This window comes from Aptenodytes patagonicus, chromosome Z, assembly GCF_965638725.1.
Source record: "Aptenodytes patagonicus chromosome Z, bAptPat1.pri.cur, whole genome shotgun sequence".
Classification (NCBI taxonomy): domain Eukaryota; kingdom Metazoa; phylum Chordata; class Aves; order Sphenisciformes; family Spheniscidae; genus Aptenodytes; species Aptenodytes patagonicus.
Genome location: NC_134982.1, coordinates 30,340,647 through 30,365,168, shown reverse-complemented (window position 1 = coordinate 30,365,168; position 24,522 = coordinate 30,340,647). Strand labels below are relative to the sequence as shown.

The window sequence follows — 24,522 nt, the reverse complement described above, 5'->3', positions numbered from 1 at the left end:
GCCAGGACACACTTAGTGAAGTGACATTATTTCTGCTGCAGAGCACAAGCTTATTCAAATTTTTAGTTCATGGGTTATAAAGCATATTTGCCAATGTTGTTGACCAATGGTCCTGTATACTCTAGAAACTGAGGTAATATGTATTTTGATTGCCCTGTATTTCAGACGAACTCCATATGGCAAGGGAGTTTTACTTCTACAAAGCCAGTTTTCAGCCAAAATTGGGCTTAAAACATGGAATAATATTTAGCATAGACAACTACCGTTTAAACCTTCAGCCTCAGGTATTTCTCGTTCAAGTGTTGAAAGGTTGAAGAAATTAGTTAGGCTTATGGGAATCCAGGCAAATGGCATTCTGTATTTCCCCAACCGCTGACAAAAGGATTCAGCTTGGACTTTCAGTTTTTCAATCTTTTCTTTTGTCTAAGACAAAGAAAATAATGACTGTTTAAAAAGCAATCAGTTATTTTAATGCTAGTATAGATAAAAAATGAAAATTACATATTTACAGTTCAGTAAACAATTTGCATTCTTATCTCTCGTGTTTTCTTGCTACATCACTGTCAGGATCATAGCTGTTTTGATTTGTACATTCACTTCTCACTTCTTTTCAATGAGTTTATTTTCATTATAGAGAAGGAGAACACAGATCTTTTTGCAGTGACCCTCAAGCCCAGCATGAACTATCACCATGAAACATTAGCAGGTTCTACTTCCTTCATCAGATACAGAAACAATATTCTGCTGAAAGCAATATTCTGAAGGTGAGAGACATGTGGAAGTCCAGCAAACATTGTCAGTCTGCTCCAGGGAGGTAAATGACCATGAATTCCTTGAACAGAGCTCATGTTATCTATGGACGACAGCACTGAACTGGCCGTGTACACACTACAACAGGTTGTTTGCCCATCCAAATCAGTAACATGTCTCTGAGGTACAAATATTTCTGCTAACTCCACATTGCATTGTCATCTCCTTTGCTCACCCCTATCTGCTTCACGACTCAAGACTTTGTCAGTATTGATTTCCAAAAGGGTCAATAATGAAAGTGCACCTTGCATTATCATGCACCAGACTGCTTGCACCATGGATGCACCAGCTGGCTTCCTCCCCAATGATGTTGGGATTCTGTCCTATTCCAAAGGGTCTGCTCTTTCTCTGTTTTTTTCTTGTGCATGCATTTTTTGATCTAAACACTCTTTATAGTTATTTACTTACCTTGCCAGCCTCACTTTCTTTAAGAACCATGTAGGGTTCTGCACAGTCTCCGATTTCTCCTTGCTGAAGCACTTTTTCTATCTACAAAAAGCAGTAAAATAAGACACTCACAAAGAAAAAATATTACCCAAATAGTAACACGTTGCTTCTCTAGCAATATGAAAGAGCGCACCCAAATGCACAATATAGAATTCTTAAAACTGTCTTTATGGAGTAACTGATATTAAACCTTCTCCTAGTTTTCCATCTGGTTTGTTGGAAAGCAGAAAATACATATGTGACAACACTGTCAATCAGTGTTGTCTATGCATTTTCACTGAAATTAGGAAAATTAACATATTCCAAATGAAGTGGTTCAGGCTAACTCAGTTTCAGAATTAAATAAACAAAATGATGCAAAGTGCACTAACCCAAAGCAAAAAAACCTCCACAGAATGTAATTAAAATTTAAAAAAATGGCTTATTTAATTTTACTTTAAATTTCCCTTAGGCAGAGATAGGAAATTCTAAATAGTAGAACTAGAACACAGGGTATCAATATAACTTCTTAGCTTGGGAGTGAGACATACCAGTGGACACCTGCACATATACTATCAAAAACTATCAGAATTCATCTCAGCTACAGGAAACTCATGTTTGTCAGCTACATGAACTCAGACAACAGGCGCAGACAGGAACAGGAAGAACGGAGTTGAAGTAGCACTGTAACATACCTTTATTACTAGGTATATATCCGATGAGGGATAAGTGACAGAAAATACTGCAGATCTTGCCTGAGTAGACAAGTCAATGGAGGGTGTATGAGAACGCAAGAATCCTCTTAATGAATCAGGGTTGAGGTCACAATGAAAATTTTCTGAGATCTTGAAAAGAAAAAGAATTAAAATGTATTGCAAAGCAAAAGTTTTAAAATAAGTCAAAAGTAGTAACTCGAACTACAAAATAAACAATTGCAAGCATGTGACTTTGACTGAATAAAAAGAATCCTGGATCAGAGTGCATGTGTGAAAAAGTTGCATGTTTTTTGTAAGTTTTCCTAAATTATTACTCCAGAGATAAAAACCCAAACCACCTGAACAAGAATACTGTATGCGCACTTACTTACTTTTTTTCTTTCTTTTATATCATAGAGAGCTATGCATGCAAACAAAGGTTCGATCTCTATATCAAACCTGTTAAGGAAAGACACACAGGACATTGATTAATACTGCACTCTTATGACTCTGCATAATAAAAAAATGAAAGGGCTATATTTCAACTGACACACAATATTTAGTTCCAGACCTTAGCTCTCTCAAAGCCTGGAGGATTTTTTTATTAGTGCATTTTGTTAGATGATTTGAAGAGGAAAAGAAGGGCAGTAAACTGCACACAATGTATTTTCTAAATTTGTCAGAAAGGTGGTCTCAGATATCAGTTAAAAACGATCATACCTTTCTTGAATTTGTTTTCCATTTATCAAGTCCAGTAGCATGTACAGAGACCAATCTAGTTTGTTGGAAATACATAATTTGGGCTCATTCCCAACTCCTTTTCACCCTGACGAGTTAAAGACTTCTGTAATGATGGATAGAAATAGTCCTCTGCTACACTAAGACAAAACTAGCAAGCATGTAAACACTTGCTGAACAGGACAGCTGAAGAGGTGTAGCAGGGTCAGCAGCAGTACACTGGTATGAACTGAGAAATGGTGAGCGAGGCTCGTGAACGGTACTTACTTCAGAGTCTGCAGCTTCACCAAAATCCTGTTGCCCAGATGTTCCTTTGGGCGATCCGGCACCGGCCGTATCTCCACTGCATCTTCCTATCATTAAACAGTTATTCTAGTCATACTCAATTAAAACAACTGTAAATTTACATACTTATGTAAAACCTTTATGTGACGTTAACTGGGCCACTGCTACAGACTAGCACCTTCCCCGACTCAGCAGGCATTTCATCTCCTCAGAGATGAAAGAAAATTGATTTGTATTTCTGAATATTTACACTTCTGGCCCCTAAGCAAGAATTACAGCGAAAGGTAACACCCTGACACAACCCTGTCACCAGCACAGGGCTTGACCCGCACCGAGGGGGGTGTAACAAAGTCTCAGGCAACACCATGAGTCCGAGTACAACCCCCTGAATGCACGTTCAAGACAGCTGACAGGACCCCACGGTGATGTGCCTTCACTATGTTATTATCCAAAGGAGACACGTATCCAGGCCACAAACCCTGTTTTTTGACCGCGGTGCAGCTTTAACCTTAAACATGCTGGGACAGCCAGCTCGGGAAGGCTTGTGGGCCAGTCAGCCTCTGAGCTCACCTCATCCACGGAGGGGTAGAGGGCGAGGAGCTCGGCGTGCCTGTTGGTGCGCCGCGCCTCCTCGTTCTGCCTCTCAAACTCCTCGGCGCTGACGTGCCGCAGCAGGTTTTCCAGGCGGGGGTCCGGCTGCAGGCTGCGCAGGTCGAAGTCAGAGGAGGCGAGGGTCGTCCGCGAGGCCTCCTCGGGGAGCGCGTAGACGTGTCGGGGTCCTGCCTGTTGGAAAACAACAAAATGGCGAGCTGTGGCTTGGACACTCAGGTGTCATGAAACATGTCTTGCTTGTCTGGCAGAGAGGGCCTTAACGCCACCTCTGCCATGAGGCCTAATGGCAAGCACAGCTCTCAGCTTGACGCCATCACAGAGATCCTAGGATGCTTCCTTTGAGGAAAGCTGCTATATTTGATCGCTTTTCCAAAGTGAAGAAAACGTACCTGAAAGTTTGCATCGCTGGAATCCAATGTTTCCGATTCAAATGTTTGTTTTTGAAGCGTCTTGTGAAAATCTTTTCGGGATCCCTTGTTTTTCAGGCTACAAGTATCTGAATTCCCTTGGTTCCTTTCACAGAGAAGCCCGAGCAAGTCAGCACAGCACGAGGAGGAGTTAAGGGAAAATGAAACAGTAATGACAAATTTAGAAAATATTAAGCAACTGGAAACATTATTGTGCAAAAGGGCAGCGTAGCACAGCTTTTATGCAAAAATGTGACATTTCACAACATTTAATTGTTTTATCACACCACTGCAACTCTATCATGTATATTAAGAATTCTTTTAAAAGAGCAAAAATTCGTTCAGATCACTTTTGCACAGACTGTGAGCCTGAGACAGTAGCAAAACCTGACCTAGGTACAAATTCAGCTCTGAGCTCCTCATCAGACACGATGATTATTTCAGTGACCTTAAGAACATGGATTGGGATTGCTTATCTCTTGGCTGGCTCTTTGCTCCTGCAATTATACATCAATGAGCTTACTGCTCTTGTCCTGGACCTAACTGGTATCCCAAGTTAATCCCATACAACAATCTACACCTTTCAAACAGTGCCTGTTTTTGAAGAGGGCTATTGCTATGGCACAGCGTAACCCCCTCTGCAAGCAACTTCCCAAAATTTTGCAGCAAGGTACCAATTTCAAGTTACATTTTTGTGGCAGATGGAAAAAACCAGCAGATACCCTGAAAAAAGATACCAGACGCATCCAGAGCTCGATTTCTTCCACTGTAGTATGCAATTTGTTAAATCCTGTGATGGTCTTTTTGCAAACAGCCTCCTTAGTTACAGTATCCTGCTTCATTCATTTTCCTTTCCGTAACACTCCCAAAGCAATGTCTAAACATCTGAGTACTTTCATAAAGATGCCACGACAAGCAATTATTGATCAGGGAGACACCTTTTTATTACATTTTGGGAGTAACTTAATTATATGCTCTGATGTGTTTTAATTTTAATTGTTTGCATTTTAATTGTTTACCAGTTCACTGCAAATGAAAACTGAAGTCATAAAAGAGACAATCCCAGCTCTCCTTGGATGTGACCTTGTTTTGGAACCACCTTAATCATCCAGAATGAAAGACATAAATTCTGCACGAGTTGAGTTTAAGACATTTCAGCATCCAAAAGAGGTTTTGTTGATTATTTTTTTCACTACCTCTGGTGGCAAACAAGTGATTAATGGAGAGATTTATGTACCTGAGATCACACTTTTCCTGTGGTGTACAAGCTATACTAGAGATGCCTTTCCCTAAAGTATTCCTGGAAAATTTATTTATATTGTTTATTTATTTTGAAAAGCATGGTAACAATTAAAACTCACCAAAAGGCAAACCCTGCTTTTAGCGCACATGTCAATTTAATGGCCACACACTGAATTAAGAAAATGGGATGAGGAAAAGGAAGAAAGGACAACTGAAAGGAGAAACTGACAGGCACAGGAACAAGCCTCCAATTCAGCCTGTGGCAAAAACACATGGACCCCTCAGCTGTGTTCAGTCCCTCTGTCACATACCTCTCTGCCCTGGGGCACAAGGACCACCTCTGCTTATGCCACCCACTGAAGACTCTTCAATCTCCTGTTCTGAACCTTCACATCCATGAATGGATGAAAGTCATTTACACACTCCTCTCATCCATAGCTCACCAGACCATATGTTCAGCAACCAGTCCTATGAATCTTTGTCTCTCAAGTAGGCAACTACAGTTTTTCCAGACTTTCTCAAAACAATGCAAAGCTTTCTACAGCTACGTTTTCTCACTTCCCTCTTGATGTCTCTTCTTCCTCTCGTATCTGTTTTGAGAATGGTGTCCAAGCATAACACGAGACTCCCAATAACAATCTATCACTGGTTTATGTGACACTGCAGCGTCTTTTATGCTGTCTTGTTCTTAGCAATTTTTAATAACTTGCTTGCTTTGTTAGCCACAGCCATCAAAGCTCAGCTCTCTGGCAGGGCCCTTCATCATGTTTACCACAGACTCAACTGCTCAATAAAGTTTTTGAATGCAAATTTGTCTTACCTGAATGAATGAAATAGTAAAACACATGACAAATCTTTTCACGCATGTGTATTTCTACGGCTCCATTCACATTTCTACAAGCACACGTTAAGTGCAAAAATAGCTATGATGTTCAATTTTTCACCTCATCTACTTTACTGCTCACTCCCCACTTGTGTGCACAGACAAAGCTGCACGCTGGCTCTTTACAGCGCACTCAGAACAACACTGCGTGAAAGAGCTAGCGCCCGTGCTCTGAGCGGTGCAGGTGGAGAGCCTGCAAAACCCGCTAGCTTATTTTTAGTGACTCACTGTGGAACAGTTCTGAGAACTCAATCAATTTCATCAGCACCCCCGGAGGAAGTCTCTTAATAACCCTCAGCGGCTGCTCTGTCCCTGCACAAGCTGCACAATTAAATAATGCAATTCCTTTACAATCACCAGGAGTCAACCCATAACTCACTGACTGCTGATGTACATCAGGTCAGAAGAAGAAAGTATCGAGGGCGGGCAAAGGGGCACAACAAAATGGCAGCACGTGTGCCAGCACTCTACCATCAGCTGCTACTACTGCTTCTCAAGAACAGGGCGTGAGCGCAGGAGGGGATGAACAGGAAGCGGCACAGAAAAACAGAGCTCCAAAAGCCTCCTTCTGAAGAACAGGAGAGTTCCCTTCACATTTAATACATGGAATGAAACAAAACGAAATGAAACGAAATGAAATGAAATGAAATGAAATGATAAAATAAAATAAAGGAAATTAAGTCACTTGTAATGACCATAGGTCCAATTCTGTGTGTTGAATCACACTGACCCCAAATGCAGAAATCACTTACTGATGTAAAATAGTAAAGTTGGATGTTACGCTAATAATCCCATGAATACAACCAATCACTACTGGGAAAGCTCATAATCCTTGGTTCTTTTGCTACTAGCACTCGTTTTCGTTTTCAGACACCATTAGAAATAAGATCATGTTCAATTTTCAGGGCATGGAAGGGAAAATGAAGAGCATACAAATGTAATCTTTATCCCTGTTATCTTTCCTTTTAGTGTGATCAAATAGTAGTAGTATTCCTGATTTAGGTAAATCATCATTACAGACAGTTGATATGAATTTCTTCCCAATTAATTCCCAGAGTGCCTGATATTTAAAAAGCAGATGCAACAATATTTAGCTGTAGCCCACCAGTTCAAACAAAACCATATAGTTATATATACTACTGAAAAGTCAGTTCTTGCCTTCACTCACTGATTCAAATCATTATTCTTTAGGATTACTTATAACAGCATGCGTCTCCTCTCTGACAAATAAGATGCAAGGTATTTTCTATTTTATTTACTTGTATGTAGCTTACTTTCGATTCACAATCAGCCACTCCCGGATATACGTCTGAACACAGTCTCTGACATGCGAGTCCAGTTCAACCCTGGGGAAAAAGCAATGTATTGTAAATATTTTAGTACCTAGGTCATACCTTAAAGGCAAAGAAATTTATCTAAACATGCTGTTCAGATAAAGGCCTCTCTATTAGTCCTCTCCTGTATATTTATTTTACTGCTAAACTATTGTTTGAGGTTTAAAGAATTCTGTGTACTGCATGAATTCCCTGATGCAGGTTTTTGTCACTGTGTTTATAAATTAACAAACATACATTTAACAGAGGTAACCATTTGCCACACTACGCATTTCATGAATATAAGACCAATGTTTTCTATAAAATACAGCAAAATAGAAGAAATTCCACCATCTTTGTGATTTTCAAAACTTGATAACAAGTCTCAACATATAGAGATATTTTTCCAGAGGCCTCAGCTCTGGGACTCTTGCAAATACATAGTCTCTTACATGTTTTTGGTGTAATTTTCTCTTTCTCATAGAAATGAAGAAAATTCTAAAAAGGAACTCTAAGCTTTTAATCAGCTAGCATAATAAAACTTTAAGATCTAAGAATATGTTATAATTTAATTTTATGATTTTCAAATAAGTGTCATTTAATGTAGGGGGTTGTCAGTGCTGCCTGATAGACTGGATACTGATTGGAACTGAAATACTGCAAGCTAAAGTCGATGTCCGTGAATTTGCTGTCATGATGTTGTAGCATAATCCCCTTATCCCTACTCTAAAAAATTTTAGTGACCTGTGCCAAAATCACTTGTTACGTCCTCCGATCCAAGCGAGTAAAAGAGTAGGATACACATGCAATGCAGGAATGGGTGAAAGGTATGATACTTTTTAGCACTTTCCACCCAGAACTCTTAACAGATTTGCAACCAATTACCAAGACCGGGTAACAACTGATTTGTGTTCATGTGCGCACTGCAGGACAGAGCCTTGGCCGATACCAGACTGCTGTGTGCCCCTGCCACCGGCGGACTGACACAGCACACGGTCACTTCCTGCATCTGGTTCAGGTGGGATGTATGTTTGCAAGCAGGCAGCACGTTAACCCAGTTTGGTCGGTGGTATCTGTTTCCTGCTCTAGGTGCAGGAAGACACCACAGACTGCATCGCCTGCAGGCGAATCTTTGGTGCATGCCCCTCCTGTGCTTTCATCTTCCCTAACACACACTGGCATCCTTGACCAGGATTTTCTGTGAAAGCACTAATATCAATAACGGTGGTGTGAACGGCTAAATGGGAAGCTGCTGCGTAAAAAAAATCTGCTGAAAGCATATTTGTTGGTATTGACTATTTGAGCTTTGCCACAGACTCCTTACAAAACCCTTAATGTCACTGTGGTGCAAATCAGGCCTAAAATTGATTGTACAGCGTGAGTCTACATGTTCTCCTACTGGAAAAACAAATAGATAACTGCTGTTTTAAACAGCAGGCATGTTGGGAAGTAACCTTGAAATAGGGGAGAAATGGTCATCTTATCTTTTAAATCTAATTTCAAAGTTGGATAATTTTTTACTATTTTTGTCCATCATTTAAATAAATGAGAACTTCAGGCACCAAAATACTGTCTCCCACATCTATTCTCTCTCCCCAATCCACAGGAAAACAAGAATTCATGATAAAGATTGAAACATTTTCTACGAGTAACTTCAAGTGAAAATCACCTTTTGTGCAAATGTTACAAAATCCCCTAGAAGCTGTATGATTCAGAGTTCTCAGGTGACGTAGCATGGCATCTTGTCTCTACTGCCTTTGCTCTCCTGAACTTCCTGAGAGATGCATTGGGCCAAGAAGGAACTTGCAGGCTGAGACCTTGCTTAGAGAGAGGGGTTCTCAGTAGTCCACAGCTGGCAAAAATCATATAAACTGTGGTTCCTACTTAGCCTCATTGCATTCGGTATGCTGGGCAGAAAACACTGAACAAATACCACTGTTGTATAGGGCTCTAGTTTATACAGCTGGCCGGTATAAATTAGAGCAGGCTGTAACAACTTTTGCAGGAACAGAGAGGGAGGCAGGTCTACCCTGCGAGCCAGGACACCATAAGCTAAGCCTATCTGTCCCTTCAGCGTTCAGGTTCAGCACAGCAGAGAATATAGACTGTCCCGTTCATTTCTTGAATATACTGGAAGGAGCCAGCCCCCCATCCCAAGCACGTTGCACTGTTAGCCATCTTTGCAGACATAGCAGTTTGGGGCTAAACTGGTGCTGACTTCACGTTTAACTGTCTGTTACTGCTTGCAAAACTCAGTAGGCCTTTGTGGTTCTAACTGAAGGTTACATTTACAGCAAAACAATCCTTGAAGAGTATTTTGTATACAATGCCTAGGACTCTCCTAAACCGCATCAGAAAACTCTCAAATGCATCCCTTTATCTCATTCTGAAAAATTCTGTTGCCCATAGTTTGCCTGTTTATCAAACAAGGATGGCCGAGCACCAGTATCAACACATGCTACCTATTTTAATTTAAAAGCTGTTGAAAATAGTGGAATTATTTCATTGTCAGCCTGAAACCTGAAGTGACTCCTACACTAGAAATTAACATTTTTTTTTTCCCCAAACCTTGTGAAGTATGAACTATTTCCCCCCCATTTAAGCAAGAAAGGTACTGAGAAAGAGATACTTAGTGATCTGATCAACGCCATGTAACACATAGCTGGCAAAAAAAAAAAAAAGAAAAAACCCTCAATCCTATGCTTACTATATGATCAGAATCAACTTCCACCTCTGGGATCACAGCTACCAAATTATTTTTCATACTACCCTCCTGCCCTTCTTTACTCTTCTTCCTGGTCTACGCCTACCTCACTTCTGCCGCTACCAGCTAGCTCAGGAAGTCGTGTAAGCGCTTGCATCATTTTAAGTGTGCAAACAGGCCTAACAGAATCAATGGCAAAGTTCAAATGTTTAAAGTTCAGCAAGTGTATAATGGCTGGATGGATGGCAGAGTGAGGTGTCTGGATCAACATCTTCAAAACTATTTTTAAACCTGCAGCATTTCAGAGGGAGAGAAATTCTCCTTACCCATCTTCTGGCAGAGAGGGTTGCAAAGTCCTGCACTCTTTGGGTGTAAAGACAATGTCCAGGTCATCTTCAGGAAAGTCACCAAGTTCTCGCGCTAGTTCTGAGTCCAAGTTGTTCAGCCGCGTCATTAGGAACCCTTCAAAATCTACTGGGTCTACTGCGTCATAAAAGGAAGGCTAATGGAAGAAATAAAGAGGTGTTTATTTTAGCAACAGAAAGTTTTTCTTAATAGTGTAATTTAGGCTTATTTATTTAATTCTTATCATTGTCCCATTATTTATTAAACATTGGAAACAGACTTCTAACCTTATATACAGTGCCACTGCATTTATTACAGGGAAAAGTTGCTAATGAAACATTCAGCTGAAAAAAGAAAGGGAACAAAGAGAGAAAAGTTTTAAAACACAAAGAAGAAATGCAAGATACTACACCTAAATCCACATTTGCAGCTATTTTCTTTGTTGAGCTTTCCTAGATGCTGGTAGAAGGAGGGCTGACTGAGGTACACCCTGGATGCCCTCAGATGTGTTGTGCTGGATTCCCGTGAAGTGCATTCAGTCCCCCTTGTCCAATCCATGGTATTAATGAGAGTTATGAAAAAGGCAGCAGTGGGTAGGAAAAACAGAGGACGAGGGCAGGTAACCAAAATGATAGTGACAGGCAGCGCCAGCTGGCAGGGAGCTGCCAATGGACTCCACAGCACATGTGACAGAAGGCACTAGCAATAACAAGGCCAAGGCAGTAAGTCTCGGAAGTTATACTAAGGACCGACTATAAGCACCGTGCCTGCTATCATGAAGATGCCACTCATTTGAGGTGCTGTGCCTGAAAGATACTGACTATTAGAAATGCTGTGTGCTTTCGACGCAAAACAAAGTTGAGGGCAAGATATACCCCAAATCAGAAGAAATTATTATTTTCCATCTCTGAATGTTACTGGTTTGCATATTATTGGAGTTCTAATTTTACTGCATTTTTCAAGGGTTAGTACAGTAACTACACAAAAGACTACATGGAACTACTAAAGTTATTATTGCAAACCTTAGATATCCACCATTTCTACAGCACATGGCATTGCACCTTGATAGACAGCAGTTGTATCTGATTACATTTAATCAGCCATTCTTACACAGAATGTCTGATCAGAACGAAGTTAAACAAGTTCAAGCTCTGCCACTCATACACGCTATGAAGCTGCCTGGCTCTTTTTACCTGCTTAGTCTCAAAAACAGAGGCAGAAAATCTTTTTTGATGTGGTACCTAGAAATTTTGCACATACACATAAATGTGACTTCGTATGTTAAAAGTATATGTTATTCTATGTATAGATAAAAATGAAAATTATCATACTTGCTATATAGCCAACAAAAATAGCCTGTATGTGTTTAGAAATAAAACATCTGTCCAGTTGAGTTCAGAGACCAGCATCTCAAATTGTTAATTTTCTTGACAAGTAACAAATAAACCTAAAAGCTACAGCTTTAGAAAACTTACAGTTTATGTTCTGTGAGTTCCAGAAAGGCTGAGGACAACTCAGCACAGTAAGAGCACAGAAAAATAGTTAGAGCATTAGAATAAAAGCACTGGAATAACTTATTTACTAGGAGGAAGAATTCTAGCTAAAAATAGCTACCAAATCATCCTTGTCGGTAAAGAGCAAGGACTGCATTGTATTGCACTGATTAGCCCAAATACCTTTCACAAGACTGCCTTCTGAAGCTGCCAGCAATATATAGTCTGAACATAGATCAGATAATCTACCTCTGTGGTGCTGTTGATGGGGTGTGGGGAAAATAAGGCACGCAATGTCCCTGTTATCAACACTGCCTTTATAGTCAATGTTACTGTGGCTACTGTCTCATCCAACATGCGTTCTGGAGCCATCCTCCTTATACTCCGGTGTTCTTCTCCACAAATAAAATCTGTGGGCCAAAATCATGAAGTCTTCACTCATTATTACCAAGTCCTACTCATGCAAGGCTCTCATGGAAGTTGACAGGATTTTCATCTGAGCATGAAGTTACACCCACAACATCAGGAATTTTAGCTCAATAGGACAATCAGGAATTCCACAATTTATGAAACGTGCAAAGGTGCTCAACAGTGGCAAAGCTCTGGGTAACTCTGAACTAAAATGGCTCACACATAATATACCACGTCAGTCACTGTAGATAGGAAGACGAGTTCAAGCTGATTAGTGGTAAATACGAGTTTTGGAGCCTTTTTAGTGTTCTGTAAATATAAGTGAGGAAGTTATTCAGCTAATAAAAATCTAGAAACATCTCACAGAAATAGAAGCATATTTAGAAGAAATGTGCTAAAAACATCTAGGAGAAGCAAACCAATTTAAAGCTTTGGAAAAAACAGATGTGGTAAACAGTCCTGCAAATGATGTAGTAGAGATCTTTGAACACAACCAACCACCACCCCCCGCCCCAGGTTCCCCTTTTATAGGGAAACTGTATTGGTCTCTGCATAAGTAAAGCCTCTGAGCTCACCCCTCTGCCTGTACATTTAAAGGATCGATTGAATTCTCTGAAAACACCTTTAGGAAAATCTCTCTTTCTTTGCTCTTTTTATCCAAAGGGAAAACGTAAAACTGACAGTAAGGCAGCAAATCATGAGGCAGCCAGCTGAAGAAATACACTGTGCTGTTAATAAATTTTTAGGTTAAGCACTATCTCTGGTTTGTACCTAGTGTAGTGCTGAGCACACTGGATCAACGGTTATGAGTAAATAGAGATCTTTATTAGCTATTGATTTTTTATTGTCAGCATAATATCCTTGAAGTTCACTTACTGCACTGCCAGTTGGTAAAACATTACATGTTAGTATATATATGTGAAGATTTACTAAAAAAAAATTTCACAAAAGATTAAAGTAAAACATGGCTTAAAGTATGCAAATGCATATTTCATCTTTTCAGTTGCTGAAGATGTAATGTTTTGCATGCAAAATATTTTTGCTTAATAAAATCTAATTTTTGATTAAGCATTGCACTTCCTTTCAGAAATCACACTTTTCCATTCTGACAAGTCAAATGCATCGCATTTCATTATGTCTTCTAACTTTTTCTAGTTTAAGTGTTAATAATAATCTTTAATCGCTAGAAATGTGTGCTTTTGATTATCGTAAATTAGACACAAATGTAAAAAAGATGGTGAAAAAGGTAAATGCAGAATGAGGGTAACGGTCTCCCTAACGATTGGTGCAAATTATCAAAGGAAACAGAGATACTGTTTCCAGAAGAGAAGCCAACACTCCTTTTCACACATAATACAAGTGTGCAAAACAATTATGCTACAGAAAATGCCACAAATCATTACTGCAAACATACCTTTTTAAGGATGATGGATTAGAGGCATGTAGATTGTGACAGCACACAAAATGGCAGCTACGGCGTAATACTCAGTAAATGAAACGTTATCAAGTTTCTCAAGAGCAAAAGCAGTTGTCTGCATGTAGAAGGGACCCAGCCTCCCCAGGCTGAATAACCGCAAGGAACAAGTTAAAATACCACAGCATTTCAGATTAAGGAAGTGAGTAGTGGCGGGAGGCCCTGACACACAGGAAGTAACTGCTTACATCTAGTGTTTTACATTTTTCACAATCGCCGGTGCACAAAGACTTTTCCCACTTCTACTTATTGGGTCTCACAAAAATAAGAAAAAACTGAAAGTCTGGGAAGAAGGGGAATATCAAAATCTTAGTCAGTTTTATTTATGGCATAGTATGTTTGCAGAATACCCATCCTCCTGAAAGGCAATTAAAAAGATCTGGCATTTTTTCCCTTTGTCATAAGGGCAGCGTCACATGGTCTGACTTCTTTAGAGCGGGATTACACGTGGAAGGCTGAAGATGATTCGGAGACACATAGCAGTTGACTCAATTATATCTATGCCAACCAGGGCATACTTCGGCATTTCTCACTTAACATGCTTACTCCACAGCACTGAAAAACAGGTCTGTGTGCTGTCTCTGCTGCTAGCTCTGGAAACTGTGTATTAAGCCAAGCTAGCTGAGCTTTCTACCTTTCTCCGCCTTTCTTTTTTTCTCTTTATTTACTGACCTCCTTTTGCAAATCATCTGTGATCACCACACAATGCATTTACTTGATGGAGTTGAATGTTTCCAGCAAAGAAAGGTTGTAATATACTCCAACACTTACTAATTAACTCTGATTTGTGGTAGTATGCAGAAAGACTGTCTATTTCAGGCTCCAAGGACCATTCTCAGTTTTTTCAAATGCATAATTTCCTCAGCTCACCAGGGAGAATTTTTAACAGCTTCAGGCAGAAGCCAGTGGGAAGCAAGGCAACCTAAGAAAATCACTTAATTTACCCTAAAAACATTAAGCAACGTAGATGCCAAACCCGTGTTAAGAAGATAAACCCAGAACTTACCAGATGAAGAGTAGAAAAGCCGGGGGTACTTAAGCTTCGTTGACAGAACTGCGCAAAGCCTGGTTGCAGAGTAAATTGCTTTCTTATTTCTGCAGAGGAGTGCCTTTAATTAAGCAGAGAAAAACCCTTATAATTACAATTATCCTCATACAAATTCCAAATGCCAGACTTCAGCCAATTTAGTCTCCTGTCCCAGTGTTTAGAAATGTATTTTGATGATGTTCTAGACTCCTCTTGTTTTGTAGTTGATGCAAACCTCAAAAAACATTTGCAGTGCAACAGATTTCTATCATTATATTGCAGTCCTCGTGACTGGGAAAGGCTATGCAAGAAAGAATAACCTTGCCCTTAAGTGAAGTGTGACTGCAACGTGTACAGCAATACTTACAGATTCATTTCTGCAAAGCAAATACACAGGATAGTAGAGCAGAGAAAGAAAAATGAACATCACAGAGGCAAATATTTTAATGAACTAGTAATTGACCAAGGGATAAAAACAAGACAGAACCACTCACTGAACAGTGTAAGCCCAGACTTACATTAATAATGCAGTCTGCTGTGAAAAGCACAAGACAATCCAAAGCATGAATTTAAAAATCAGCCTATACTGTATCAGCTGAACATTTGAGGAAGACTTCTTAAGTGCTGAGTAATTTTTTTCAATGGGAGCAGAAAGGGGCCAGTACTGAATTCTTAAGAAATCTCACAGTGATACTACAGTTGCATGTACCCAATCTGAAAATTCAGTAATCAGAGTAGCTTGGTCATTTTTCATGGAAACAAATCAATTGATATTTAAGATGATTTAAGAATAATCAGCCATGAAATGGTAACAAAACATCTACAATATATTTCACCATGAACATTCAGGACAAGATTTTTAAAAGATCAAGATGCACTTAAGCAGATTCCAAGTGAAAAAAAACCCTGCAGCCCACCAGGGCAGCCAACAGGGAGACAGGAAAATACAGAGGTAAGAAGACTTTCCCTTCCGTATGAGACTCTCTTCCAACTCCAGCAAGCACTAATAGACATCTTAGAATTACCAGACGCCACAGGAAAGTTTGCCTGTTTGGTCTGCACCTTCTCTCTCCTATGGCTGCTTGATTTCTACAACTACTATACTTAGTCTGTGACACTTAATCTCTTACTACTGCTTTTCTTAACAAGCATGACAAAAACGTAAACTCCGCTCAGTGCAGTTCTGCTTGTGTTAAAAGACAGGCATCTCACAGAAGGTATTAAAGGTATTAGAGGTATCAGGCCTGATTTCTAAAAAAAAAGATGCATAAATAGGAGTAGTTGCTTGTAGGTCAAAAGGCCACGCCAGGTGTGAGTGGGACACTGCTCCAGTCTGAAGGCAGCAGCAATTGCAGACAGAGCAAAGCCAGAGTTACAGAGAAAGAAAAGAGATCCATTTGGAAGAGAAATTCCTACTCATCAGTGGTATTCCAAAAATCAGATAGGATGAAATGGGATTTTTTTAAAGGTTATTCAATAATTATATAAGCAAGAAGCCACGTAGGGAGAGTGAAGAAGTCTGTGCGTTCCTTAGATTATTTTTGCCCTATTTTAAAAAGAAAAGCTGCTTGTATATCAAGGTTATTGTTACTCATCTTCCCACTGCAAATAATCTCTGATCATGAATGTATGTAGTAAGTTATAACACAAAACTCAAGTTATTAAAAATTATTATTTTCCTTCAAACTGAGTCAGTTTCTACCCTGTGCAGAAGTATCTGTTACTGATGTAAATAACAGATGTAGCAGCAGATGTTGGCTTAATGTATGTAAAGAACTGTGTTACGGTGTATTGCAGAAGTTGCTGCTGTAAACAATGATATAACACATCTCTGAAGTACCCCAGATATGGGGTCATCAGACTCTCTGAAGAGGAAATGGTATGAATTTTCATCCACAAAAGAGGAAGTATGCATGTGGATGAAGGGCCAAATTTGCTGTCTGGTAAAAGCCTGTGCAAGCCCAGCTAATGTTTCTCAAGAGCACCAGCATTAGTTCCAAAGTCTCCCCAATATTCAAAGAAAGAACCTGCAAAATAAATCAGTCCAATTGAAGAAGAATCCTGTAATCTATAAAGATGAATTTCAAATTGTTTAAGAGTAGTTCAATTGATTGATTTAATGTTTTTCATATCACTGAAGGAAGAAAGGGAGAAGAAATACAGTTAGAATAACAGAATACAGCAAAGTTAGTTTGAACCAACTCAGAAATGATTGGCAGGATCTACTAAGAATAGGTGAAGGAAAGACACAGCTGCTAAAAGATGCTAAACCAAAAGCACAAGTTAGCTACCCCAACATGGAGAAAAGGTGGGTGTTACAATCAGAGATCAGCACGGAAAGTTTTGAAAACCTGAGAACCAAGGTGGAAACAGAGGTCCTTCTAGACGGTTCTTCAATAATACCAGAATGGCTGTGGTCTGTGAGATGCCTGTTTTCTGATCAAACAGCTACCTCAGACACTGTCTGGGTACCCACAGGAAAATGGTGGTCCACGTTAACCTAGCGCATGTGGTGTCCCAGCTTTTATGGAGGCTGCAGTCCACCTATGCCATGGCCATACTTTTAACCTCCCTGCTGGTACAGCAGTCCTGTCTGATTCCGAGGAGAGCTTTACAGGCGCCCTTAGCAGCAAGGACGGTCCAGCTGTGTGCTAAAAAACAGTAAAGAAAGAAGGCAAGTGATTAAGAATGAATGCAAAGCAGTCACTGAAAAATCTGAGCAAAAAAGGCAACTAGATCTCTAGAAAGGAGGACTCAAATAATCATGGACCAGTCAGCTGGTCTCCGACACTCAAAAAGATAGTAGAGCAACTTACTGGACAATCAACTTATAAGTAGCTGGAACATCAGGTCCCAAACTGTGGTCTCCAGTTGAAGCAAGGTGACCATGAAATCATACTTAACATTAAAATGTACATCACCTTAGTAATGCCTGTTAATTCATAGTCTGATGATGAAGTGTATGGTGGGCAACTAGAAACTGTGGACTGTAGTAAGCGATGGTCCAAAAAGTTTGGCAATTATTGGTATATTATTGGCAATTATTAGGTAGTGATGAACAGCCAATAGTGGCTAGATGGAATCATCACAGCTGGTTCCAAAACTGGTTAAAAAAACATATTCAAGGTGTAGTCATCAATAGTTCAAAAGAAGATTGTGAAGAGATTTCAAACAATGTACTACTGTAAATGAGAAGCAAGTTAATTCTTCCTCAGTCTAGTTCCAGTCCACATTTTATTTTATGACACTGGTGATTGTATAGGTAACATAGCAATAAAATCTGTGGATCACATCAGATGGGGAGAAGTTGTGAGGGCTCTGAAAGGCAGGACTAGTACTCAAAATGATCTCGTATTTTAGAAACAATCTGAAAACAGCACAGTTAGATTCATTAAAAATAAATGTAAACTCCTAAACTTAGGAAGAAAAAAAAATCAAATGCAGAAATACAAAAAGGGAACTGAACTGTCTAAAGAAATAGCCGTGCCACAGAAGAAGCTCTGAGAGAGTATACTGGGACACTTACTAACAAAGTACCATAAGTGAGGAAAAGGAGAAGTTATTTCTGTTTATTTAAGCCAATGAGACACTCCTTAGGCTGGTGTACACACTTAGAACACCACAGAGTAAGATGCAATCAAATTTAAAAGGCTTCAAAAGAGAGCAGTCAGAACGCTAAAAATTTTGGTGAGGATGACCCCTGAGGAAAGATTGAAAAAATTAGATGTGTTACAAAAGAGATGACTGAGGGGAGACAGCAGTTGTCCTTGACTATGTAAAAGGCAGCAATCTGTAAAGAAAACAGTAAGCAATTCATGCCCATAAAGGGAGGAAGAAGTAATCTGCTTAAATTGAAGCAAGAAAGATTTGATAAGCTATTAGGAAAAATGTTCCCACTGCAACGGCAGCAGGACACTGGAAGTGGCCATCTGGTGATGCCACAGTGACAAGAGCACACTGGCCATGTAGATCATATCTCTGAACTACCTGGAGAACAGCATCTGGGCAACTGCAAGCCTTTCACAGACCAGCAATGGGACTCAGCAGTGTTAATAGCTCTACAGATCTCTCATGTTGGTACTTGTCACTTTGTTTAGGATAAAGAGGAAACACTAGCTGAAAAGAAAAAGGTGTAGATTTGGGGGAGTTTTTTTCCACAAAAGTCACTGCTGAATTCAGCGTTAGTCAGTGTTCACATGGCATGTTGCAAGATAGTGTAAACCTGTGGAAAGATGGGAGATCATGGCAGCCTAAAGCTCTTCTGGACTTTTTAGGTCCTTGGTTGCTCCATGGTGTTGGAGCAAAATAACGTCAGCTGGAATTCATTGCTCCACTCTGTGTTGCCTTGGCCATACCTGAATGACGATGCCATACTCCTTTGCTGTAAATCTTGAAAAAGCTGGAAGTCACCAGACTTCCTGATCCACCCAGATGGGACTGGAGGGTAGCCAAAAAAAAAAAACTGAAACAAAACTGGTGCTGCTTACTCAGAATTTCACCAGTGTCTGTCCCAATGGTAGATGCAATCCTCCAGCAATTCTCCTGAATTGCTAACAAAAAGTTGAGACATAGTCTGTATTTCACAAATACTCTCCAATGCAAAGTATAGAGTTTGCATAATATATTAAAACAATAGTGTAACCGAAGTAACGGACTACACCTGGAAGTTCTTAAAATTAAATTTAAGTTGTAGGTCAAATTCTGAGATGTTTCTCAGGGCAGAGCTCATTGCAGGATTGGGAACTTGGAGATTTGGGTTATTGGTTGGGCCTAGATGAGGTATCAGGAAAGGAAGATAAAATAGCCATTTATTTTCTAACGTATGTTAGATCTGTGGCTGAACACTGCTGGGTTCTATAATAAAAATTATATGAATGCTCATAATGCATAAAACTGGTTCTGTAGTTTCACTGTAAGTTCTGCTCAACAATACAGTTCTTTGAAATATGTAGTTTAAAAGTAGTATCTACTATGTATCTACATATCTAGTATGTAGATAATATGAAAACTTAAACACAGAACAGCAATTTAGAAATAAAAGAAAACAGAAAGAGAACAGCTTTAAAGATCATCTATTAACTGGAAATCAGAAACTTCATAAGAAAAAAAAAGGTTTTAAAAGTATGCTTCACATGCCTACTGGATCAAGTTATCCAAAGTTACCTACTATTAGAAGTTACCTACTAGAGGGAGGCAGGAAGAGTAATCTTTAACACCCTTACTATCCCTCCCAGCAGACTCTGAGGAACAGTGAGTTGCCTTCTGCAAGAGCTGCATACACAATTCGATAGCAAGGAAAGATGAAAAAATGAAATAAAAAGAGACTATGAGAACTATCCCCAAGGACGGAGAAACATTCACATTTAAATGTGTACAGATGGCGGAATCATAAAGTAAAATAGTGAAAACTTTTGCTTAACAGGTAAAATATTCAGTCTTGGCTACCCTGAGGAGTAATCCCTTTCATCTGAGACTGACATAGAAAGTTCTCAACTAGCTTTTGTTCTTTTTCTGAGCCTAACATGAAACTTCTCTAGTTACAACTAAAAACAAGCAACAAAAAACTCTGGAACCCCTCTCCTCCACTCCCACACACAAACACACACAAAGTTTTGGGCAACAATCCAGATCTTTAACTAGCAAATATGGGAATCTTGCTTAGAAGTCCTTTTCTTGCTGCCAGTGGAACTGCTCATTTTTCTTCCAAGTTTCTAATTAGTCTTTAAGGCACCAGAGCTCTGCTTTGTTAGTCACTGTTTACAGCAGTGGTCGATCTGAACTAGCTGCTATTTCCTTGATGGCACAGGTAGGCTATACACCCTCTGGCACACCCCTACTTTGGGGTCTACCACATTAAGACTCTGTATCAGCTAAGACAATAAAGATCCTATTTGAGACAGTTGAAATTTAACCACAATCTTAAAGGAGATGGTGCAGGAACAAAGAAAGAAGTCTAGGAGAGGAAATCATCGACTTCATTATGCTGGCAGCTTGTTACAAAGGCAAGAGGTCAATTTTTATTTTTGTCCCATGTCATGTATGCCATGCATTCAGTGAAGATTTTTCACTACTGCTCAGTTTTGCTGTTTCTCCCTCAGGAAGAGACATAAGCACACATAAAAATTAGTTTTCTAATCCTGGCAGTGGAGGAAAAGGACAACCATACTTCCATGCCAAGCAAAGAGACTGAAGACTTAGGATTTGGTCCTGATGAACCATGCTTGTATGTGCTTTTCAGTCACTGTGCTCTGTGGATAATATGGAAAAGCTATGATATAACTTTTGAGAAGACATTGTGCATGCATTGTTGACTGGTTGGTTCTTGCAATGAAAGTGGGTTTAGCTGTAATGTTTCATATGATAGTTTAGTGGTACCTCCTGGAAAGCGGAGAGTATAAATCAATCTTACCTGTCATCCTATTATAGACTTAAACTGATCATGATAGCTTATATATGCAATACAAAGTTTCTAATGAGTATTTTACATTATACTAATTAATGATGCTAACAGAAAATACATTTGTGTGAAAACAACAGAATTCTTTTGTTGTCCCCATTAGCTTAAAAGCTATCAGCATACAGCAATGTATACACAAATCTTTCATACCGAAGGGATTAAACTCAATTTATTTAAGGATAATTTTCTGTGGTTGGCTCAGAGCACTCTCTGCTTGAAGTACTAAAGCTCACATCGGTGCCTCATAAAATGTTCATTTCAACTGAGATGGCTGAAGAAAAGCTTTCTAACAAATGTGTCCCTGAAGTGTCCAGAAGACTCTACAGGTCTATATTCCAGGGCAAAACTTTGTAGTTAGGGCCCACTTATGTTTTTTTTCCAGCTTGTTCCTTGCTAAACTGTTTAAATGTCTTCCAAAATCTTAGATCCTCCACAATGATAAGGGCAATTTCAAAAGCATTAGTGATCATACGTGCCATCTTCCTTTTATACTGTGACTTGAAATGTAATAGAATGATATCAGTTTGTGCTTTCAGATTTTTGTCTGCACTATCCTACCAATCCACCACAGGGTGATTATGAAATAAATGCAAGGATTTATCTTCCAGCTCACATGTATTATCTGAGCTTCACGAGGACTTCACTTAGAAAATGCTGCCATAATGCTGATAATTTTGTAAAACCTGTACCAAGTTTAATGGTTTATGTGCTTTATTTTCACTTTCTTCCCAATAAACAATTATTAATAATAAGTGAAAAAAAGTCAGACATTAAGGACCATAATAAAGACCATGTAAATGTTATTCTAGGGATTTTTTTCTTTTTGCTCCTACAGGGTTGTTTTTATTTTTATCAAGGTTGGTATTTTTATCAACAACAAAAAAAAATGTGTATTTTGTCTCTTTCATGACTGACTTCAAAGAAATTCACTATATATTCACAGATGGGTCTTTAATACTGTGAGTACTTCAAAAGCCAGAGGAGGAGATAATGCAAATGGCATAGAACTGGAAAAATAATTTCTATTAATATTTTGGCTCCTCATTTTCTAAGAACACAGGTTTGTGGAACTTCAGTGTGACCTTTCTGTGACAGAAAAACCATGAGTTGGGCTTTTTCCAGTTAGTTCTTAGAATAACATTTTTTCTTTAGAGCTGTAAGTTTAACTAGAAAAAGTAGGATCTTTTATTAGGGCAGTATACCTGAAAATAATGGCCCAATTTCAAGTACATGAAGAGGTACTGCCATTTTTAGAACAGGGAATTTTCATTCAACTTCAGTGGGAGCCGGAAAGCTCCCTTCTTCCTGGAAGCTGGATCTTCCACTCACACTTTTAAAAATAAGAATGTCCACAGAATTTGGCATATGTTAACAACTATGTTGGTAAAAAGAATATATTTTTGTATCTGCTGACTATCACTACAGGTACAAATTCCATAGAAATTGTATTACATACCCTGACAAACACATTTAGATGATGCAAGACATTTTATATAATAAGTTACGAACTGAATTTCACTTCATGATTCATCTGGAAAATTTCAAGCTTGGGGAAAGGTTAAATTTTACTCTAACAATGTTCTAAACATGAGGTTTTGTTATTACAATGACTATAAAGCTCAGATCATGTGACAACTGAAATAAAATATACTCTTACCTAATCCAGTTTGCTTGACTTTAGGGAAAAATACTAATATCGAGTCCAGGTGTGCTGACTCCTTTATAAAAAGTCTCCAGGTGTTTATTACTGAAGCTCAGGAAACTCTGTGATTCATCATGTGCAAGTATTACTCTACAAAGGTCGCAAGGAAAACCACTGTGGACTTTTTATATGAACTTGGCCCAAAAGCTGATCTAGGCCTGGATCTATTTCTGTAATTGCATTCATGACGGCAAGCCTTTAGTGCGAGTATGTTATCATGTAAGCACTTTTCACAGGCTATCCTTTTTCCTACTGCTACAAACAACAGTATATTCTGGTGTGTGTTTTTCAAATCAAATTAAAAAAAAAAATCAAGTCAGAATAGAAAAAAGGACAACTGTGCTGAACTATGCTCATGAACTGTAATTTTTAATGACCATAAAACCTAAAAGTGGTAGAGGGTATAAAATACAACATTAAATATTTCTTCCTTGCTGGTTTTCACTTCATGTCTGAAAATGAAAACTGCTTGGAAAGATAAATAAGGAACGTTCGTAAGCAGGACCTGGTGGACATAAAGATGTTTCTCATTTGCGACTACATTTTTCTTGGGTAAGTTTAGGATTTCCTGTACTATAAAAAAAGAACCTCATCATAAATTGCAGCCTAGACTTCACAATGCACATAGATGTCTTGAGGTCTAAGAGGGACATAAGGTCTTGACAAAGGATTTTAAAATGCAGCTTTTCTGCTCAGAGCCTAAAATCCATTTCCTTGCTCACCAGCCATCTTCCAGAGACAAAGCAAAAACCTCAGTACTCTAATTGTGTAGCAGGGATTATTATGTCTGATTCCAGGGATTGCACAGATATGCAAGTACAGTGCAATACCAGTCTTCAACAACTGTAATAGAAAATAGATGGTTATATTTTAAACACAATTTGAGTATGCAGTCAGATGAAAAGATTAGCTTCCTGCTAACAACAGCTGTCAATAACATCTGTCTCAACAGTAACAACAGTATTCTGGTTGCAGGACCAACTGCCTCTAAAAGGCTTTGTTTCTACAGCTGCCTACTCGCTCATAAGAGTACACTTGTATTATGGAGCCTATCTTTCCTGCACTTGTAATTTTTCATAGAGATTTGGCTGGACGGGCCTGTGTTTGTCATCAACCCCCTACTTAAGTGGCTGCTATAACCTTGATTGTATAGCAGGCAGACCACGCCAGAAAAGGTAATCATAAAGTTTGGGCTAAACAATACCAACCAAAAGTAAATCACTGTGAATAACCAAGTCATTAGTATCCTCTGAAAAGTAGTTAAGAGGGCATTTTCTTACTCTTTCTTTTCTACTTCCTAAAAGTTAGACGTATTTTAGGCAGGAAATGTTGTAATCTTTTGCACAGTGTACCAGAGGAAAGGTCTGTGCGTTTAGTCTTTGTGATGGACAATAGGATGTCAAATCTAGTAAGAGCGTCATGAATAATCTTATCTTTGAAAAATGAGCAGTTACTTACAGGAATCTACATTAGCACTATGTATTAATACCCTATGGCA

At 39.0% G+C, this 24,522-nt stretch overlaps 1 protein-coding gene across 1 annotated transcript in view; it reads right to left on the bottom strand.

Moving 5' to 3' along the window:
• Nucleotides 1-24,522, bottom strand: part of DOCK8 (dedicator of cytokinesis 8) — a 96,906-nt gene that overhangs the window by 61,918 nt on the left and 10,466 nt on the right. Inside the window, exons 2-11 of the mRNA XM_076362219.1 lie at nucleotides 14,845-14,947; nucleotides 10,442-10,617; nucleotides 7,373-7,444; nucleotides 3,956-4,079; nucleotides 3,525-3,737; nucleotides 2,937-3,022; nucleotides 2,324-2,390; nucleotides 1,932-2,081; nucleotides 1,219-1,299; nucleotides 264-423 (exon numbers count right to left, since the gene is read on the bottom strand). Of these exons, the coding sequence (XP_076218334.1) occupies nucleotides 264-423; nucleotides 1,219-1,299; nucleotides 1,932-2,081; nucleotides 2,324-2,390; nucleotides 2,937-3,022; nucleotides 3,525-3,737; nucleotides 3,956-4,079; nucleotides 7,373-7,444; nucleotides 10,442-10,617; nucleotides 14,845-14,947 (1,232 nt within the window). The remainder of the gene's footprint in view (nucleotides 1-263; nucleotides 424-1,218; nucleotides 1,300-1,931; nucleotides 2,082-2,323; nucleotides 2,391-2,936; nucleotides 3,023-3,524; nucleotides 3,738-3,955; nucleotides 4,080-7,372; nucleotides 7,445-10,441; nucleotides 10,618-14,844; nucleotides 14,948-24,522) is intronic.